Raw genomic sequence first — 6304 nt, 5'->3', positions numbered from 1 at the left:
TGTCTTGTTCCTATGGGACAAGTCACTCATTGTTTTCATTTCTGTAACAGTAGGAAAATGTAACTGTAATGAAAATGTTAATGTTAATCCATTAGTCACAGTACAGAAACGAGCACTGCGTATTATTCACAAGGCTGGTTATCTAGATCATACTCACAAATTCTTTCTTCAGGCAAAGTTACTTAAATTCCAGGATCTGGTTAATTACAATACATCCATAATTTTGTATAAAGCTTTTACTAAACTTTTACCGGCAAATTAACAAACTAGATTTGAAATTCGAGAAAAGGTTTATAATGTGAGAGGCTTTGGAGAATTCAAATTACCCAGAACTCGAACAACCCGTAAAGGTTTTTGTGTGTCTGTATGTGGTGTGAAAATCTGGAACAGTCTGAGTTTACAATTGAAACAATGCAAAAATATTCATAGATTTAAATTTCTCTACAAACAGTTGGTCTGGTCACAGTATACTCAATGATGGGTTTTAGTGTGCTCTGTAATGTCTGTTCTCTTACCATTGCTGGTATGGATTCCAAAAAAAAATAAAGTGTGCGTATGTATGTACATATATGTACATGTGTGTGTAGATATATATGTATGTATATGTATGTGTGTTTGTTACTTGTAGTTATTACTGCCTGTTACCTGTGGTAATGCAATTTATAATTTATATATTCTGTATTCAGTTATGAAGGCTCTAATTGTTGTTTGCGAGCTGCCGTTTAGATGCTTGTATGTGCCCGGGGCTGTTGATGGGTCTGTATGCAATGATGGGCGTAGCTGCGGGAAGTTTGTTTTTTTTGTTGATGAGTGAGTATAGGGGTGGGATTTAATACGTTTTCTTCGTCCCACTCCTTTGTCAGGCAATTTTTGTTTTTTGTTTTGTGCATTTTATGTTCAATATAGGTATTTGTTGTGCCTGAAAATGAACAAATAAATGAAATGAAATAAATGAAATGATTGGAAAATATAGCAACAGACTATGACAAATTTACATTCCAAATTTTCTGAAGGAGCTTTTTTGTAATTAAATAAATAATTCTCAAGCAGTGCTTCTTTTTCTTTTTTTTTCTTCATGTAAATTATTGTTTCACATTTAAATTTACATCAGATATCCCCTAATTAAATGGCAACTTTCAAAGAAGTTTAGAGCTGTTACAGAGTTCGGCATCATCCATTCCTTACCTCTGTATGAACTCGGGTGTGTTGCTGTTCTGACTGCCGGTATACTTTGGTAGAGCCTTCATGTTAAAGTCACCACACTAATTCACTTTTCTCTGCCTTTATTTCTAGCAAGTAAGACAAAAGTTTGAGTGTATCTAGTGTGTAAACTTGGGTGTGTTGCTATGTAAATGTTTCATACTCTACATGTATAATTAGGATGCATTTAAAAATAATAACATTAACATTTTGTATTTATTAATAAACATCATATAATCACATAAAGCTTGATAATAAACTACATAACATGGATTAAAAAAATTAAACTGATGCAGTGTCACAAACCTTTCCCTTGAAGAAAAAAGAAGGACTCATTTCTCCTAAAGAGTGTCTTCAAAGGTTTTCGGTAAGCAGGTTATCCCAAGCAGTTTGGAAATCTTTGCCACAATTTCTCATTGTCTTCAGTCTCTTCACATAATCCCAGACTGACTATGATGTTGAGATCTGGCCTCTGCAGGGAGCGGACCAAATCTCCCACAGGCATTGTTCTCCTGTATGTTTGGGGCTGCTGTCTTCCAACAGACTTTGTGTGCCTGATCAGACTCTGACATAAACCTTTGCACAGTAATACAGTTTTCGTATTGTTTTGCTTTCTGTTTTTTAAATAAGTCTTTCAATAAGCACTATTCAGAACTGACCACATATTTGTGTTTTAGTGTATATATGCCATAATTGTTTATGTGCATGCTTACCTGCATATTTACATGTATTAACAGTAGTTTCTGTGGGTTTTTTGTTTTGGTTCCTTTTTTTATTTTTTACTTAACCACTGGAATAACAGACAAATTATAGAATATAATATAGCTGGTGTAATATATCATGTATAAAATGTAGATTATACTATTTCTTTGTTCTTCCCAACATTAATGGATAAAAGTATTTGGACTCACGAATTTCAATAAAATGTTGAATTTTATTTTATTTGAAGAATTCCTAGAAATGTCCTTTGTTTTCATCACTGACTGGTAAAGTTATTTACATTAGTACATTCAGCGTTCGCAAAATAAACCTGACTTTATATACATGCACGCACAGCTAAGGTCAGCTGAAGGACAATTTTTAATTGTATCGGTCTACTCTGTCCACCACTGCAATATTCTGACATTTGAAACAATAAAGTTAACGGGGAAAGTGTAATCTAATTGTTAACTATTATATAGCAAAACGCAAATAATCAGCCAGTTAGAGGATTTAAATTATCCAAAAGCCTCGAGGCCAGAGAGCACCAGCCAACGGTCTAAGACCCCACAAAATCCTGCTATCTTTCTTTCTCTTTCTCTCTCATACACACACGCAGTGAGCCTCCCTCTAACACACAACCCTCAAAATACCCACACGTTCCTGCAGCGGAAGTTTTTAAGCAACCTTATCTGAAGCTTTATCTGAGCTGGAGATGTGCTGCAGAAAGACAGGTCAAAGGGGACCGCGGGGCTTCTGCAGGACGAAGCATTAGGGATATGAAACACATGCCAGACCTGTCATGTCCAATTTACAGTTGACAGAATAAGTTAGTATCCAGTAGGACTGGGAGTTTCACTTAATTCTGCATGCATGTTCATAATATGGCTCCTTTCTTTAAATCTCTTTTTGCAATTGATGCTATAAAAAATATGGAAACGTTCATTCTGACTGCGCATGGGCAGCCTAAATTAATCATGTCGAAAACGTTTCCATCACGTTCTGAGCCTCCCCGAAGCGCGTTTACTTTATTTAACCAATTATTACGACAAGAGCCGGGCCAGTGTTGACTCTCGCTGGGCCGGAGAAAGATTTTATGGCCATTCATCAGCTCGCGAGGCGCACAAATAGTCTTTAAAACTATAAACACAATCGCTGGATCGGAGACGGGGGGACCCATTTACCCCGTGGCTGCGCTAAACGCTTAAGATAAAACAAACGATAATACTGTCTGTCTCCTGTGACCGTCTCCACAGGCATTAATAGGAGGTTTAGTGCCAATGGTGCGAGGGGGAACCCATGTAGGTTACGCGTCATTACGCACAGCTGTCTCTATTTCACTGCTGACAGCTGAAGTCATATTGCCCAAATTATCATTGTTAAATTAAGAACTAAATGATTGTATGCTTAATTGATATCTCAGTGCGCCTGTATTTAACAGGACAGAGAAGATGCACAGAAAATGTAAACCCGGCTGAACGAGTTGGGACTTTCTGACTGCCATAAGACAAAAGTGTCACACATGACACTTTTTTAGGATAACCCGGCCTGCAGCTTGGGTGGGAGCTTGTTGTCATCTGTTATCACGTCCCGATAAGACAGACAGCGTCTCCAAAAATCTCTTAGAGGCAGACAGCAGAGTGTGTCACTCCTGGTTTCAGGTTCCTTGTTCAGGGACCCAACCTGTTGTCTGCTTCCCTCCTTCTTGACGCTTGTCTGCTCCGTTTCCCCTCAGAAGAGCCACGGGCCGACACCCCAAGCACACACGCGCAGACGACCATCTAGGCGCATTAATGGATTTTGATTCCACCCAGAAAGTTAAACAATGCAAGTCAGTGGTCGCTAATGCAAGTTTTTGATGTGTATGTCAGATAAATTATTTATTTGGTACTTGAAGACCTGTATAAACATCCGGAGCTTGTATTGTGCGTAATGGACTACAGCAGTGCTAAACACTATCCGGCGAGATGGATACTTCATTTAGAAGCTTTATAAACCAGTGACATCCTCAATCAAAGCACAATAAGATGTGTTTCTCCAACAGGATGAAAGGATGTACTGATTTAGTGGAATATTTACAGCAATCCTATTTGCTCTGGGCAGAGTATAAAGGCTGGTTAAGCAGGCTACTTTGCTGCAAATTAAGAAATAGACCTATGACCAACATCAGGCCTAACATGCAACCTACCAAACATCACTTTACGTCAGTAAATGGGAGTACCAGAGCTCAAGGTCCCACTGGATCCCCCGTCCCTCCCTCATTCTCTGCGTCACTGAAAGGAGGGAGAGAGAGGGGCCAAGAAAAAAGTTTGGAGTCAGAGTTGACATTCAAAATGCACACTTCACTCAAGAACAGTCCGGTATACCAAACTTATACGTAAATCCAAGAAGGAAAGGTGGGGTTTTTTGTTTGGGTTTTTTTTTTTTTTTTTTTTTGGTGACTTCTTTTTGGCCTCCATGTGACAGATTAACAGATTATTTTTCTTTTTCTGGTTTTTGACAATGTTTCCCAGCCCTAGCACGTCCACTCCCTTCTCTGTTAAGGATATATTAAACTTGGAGCAGACTCATGACGTTCTGGCGTCTTCTTTGGACGATTGTTCTCGCATGGACTGCTGCACCGTTGCGACATCCTCCTCCTCCTCTTGTATGCTGGGCCGAATGAAGCAGGAGCCTCTCCGGGACATCTCGTCCACCGCCGCCTCGCTTCTTGTAGAGGACACACACGACTCCAGAGCCGGCAGAGGCAATGCACTTAACTTTGCTTCTACCTTTTATGGCAAATCCCTCATGGAGATGGAAATAGATAAGGGTGGAAAATCTGATGCGTTTGAGGGGAAAAGAAGAAAAGGTGAGCTAAAGAAAGAATTGTCTTTAGTTTGGAGGCCCATTAAACCTAGGCCTGGATACACATGTGCTTGATTTGAATAATGGCAGATTCTCTGAATGTTATCTGCACTAAAGCAATAAGTACCACAAGAAAGTATACAAGAAAAACGGGGGCTGCTGGACAAAGGCCCTAAAACGAAACCTTTGAAATTTAAACATAAATGAAAGTTGGTGAACTTTAATACTGATTTGAAAATTAATTTGAAAAATGTAATAAAATCCAAACTATCATTGACGTCTTTGGTATGAAATGACAAATCATAGCGTTGTGCGTAAATCATATTAGGAATGATTGGTCGCACGGATGGCCGGGCAATCTGCCCGAACCTGTGCCAATTATTATGATCGTTATAACAGCGCAAAATAAAAAATATGAATATAAATTCTAAAATCGTGAAGAATTCTAATCTAATTCAGTTATTTCTCTGTGCTTTTTCTGTCTGTGTTTGTCTTAATCAGGCGAATTCAGTGTTCCGTCAGAGTCTGTGGAGGACATAAAGGCCGATGATCAGGACCGGCCCAAGCCTCGGAGGCGCAGGAAGCCCCGGGTCCTCTTCTCCCAGGCACAGGTGTACGAGCTGGAGCGCCGCTTCAAACAGCAGCGGTACCTTTCGGCCCCGGAGAGAGATCACCTCGCCGGTGTTCTCAAACTCACCCCGACGCAGGTGAAGATCTGGTTCCAGAACAGGAGGTACAAGTGCAAGCGGCAGAAGCAGGACCAGAGCCTGGAGATGGTGTCCCTGCCGCCGCCCAGGAGGGTGTCGGTGCCGGTGCTGGTGAGGGATGGGAAGCCCTGTCTCGCGAGTGACGCGACCAGCTACAATCCTTCCTACAGTATGGGTCACATTAACCATTTTAGTTATAACAACTACACAGCCTTCAGCAACTACACCGGCTCCAGCTGCAACACGAACTATGCATGCAATTACCCCGCAGCCGCAATGCAGACTATGCAAGGTACCTCCAGCAACGGCAATTACATGAACTTTGGGGTAGGGGATTTCAGTAACGTCCAGAACACATACTCCTCCAGTAACGGGGTGTCTTCCTTACACGGCATTAGGACGTGGTAAACAAGAGAAGAAGAAGAAAAAAAGATGTTAATTTACCTTAATAGTATTTTATGACTGCATGCGTGTATACCAACGAATTAAAACATTGAGGAGTTTGTGTAATTTACTTATATTTGATGAATTATTTCTCGTAGTTTCCGTTTGAATTCAGCACCAGTTTTTCCTCTAAACGTGTTACATTTTAAGTTATTTTCAGCGCACATTTAATTTGAGCGAAAAACAACATAATAAATGCCATTTTTTAATTTTAAAAATTGCCAGATTTCACTTTCTATTTTTCCATATCTTCCTTAAGGTGGTTATTACATATTTCTTTTTACGAAAAGTATTTTCTGTGGAAAACAAAACAACTTACAACTTAATTATATGATATAATTGTATATGTATTCTATATTATTATTGTTACTACCATTATTATTATCATTAAAATTTTTAGCATACAA

At 39.5% G+C, this 6304-nt stretch overlaps 1 protein-coding gene across 1 annotated transcript; it reads left to right on the top strand.

Annotated features, from left to right (window-relative positions):
- Positions 1-4036: 4036 nt before the first annotated feature.
- On the top strand, positions 4037-6304 carry nkx2.5 (NK2 homeobox 5). Its single transcript, XM_026179981.2, has 2 exons — positions 4037-4750; positions 5248-6304. The coding sequence occupies exons 1-2, from the start codon at positions 4402-4404 to the stop codon at positions 5859-5861; spliced, it is 963 nt and encodes a 320-aa protein (XP_026035766.1). The 5' UTR covers positions 4037-4401; the 3' UTR covers positions 5862-6304.

The sequence above is a fragment of the Astatotilapia calliptera genome, chromosome 2, assembly GCF_964374335.1.
Source record: "Astatotilapia calliptera chromosome 2, fAstCal68.1, whole genome shotgun sequence".
Lineage (NCBI taxonomy): Eukaryota > Metazoa > Chordata > Actinopteri > Cichliformes > Cichlidae > Astatotilapia > Astatotilapia calliptera.
The sequence above is the reverse complement of the archived record's forward strand: the minus strand, read 5'-3'. Positions and strand labels throughout refer to the sequence as shown.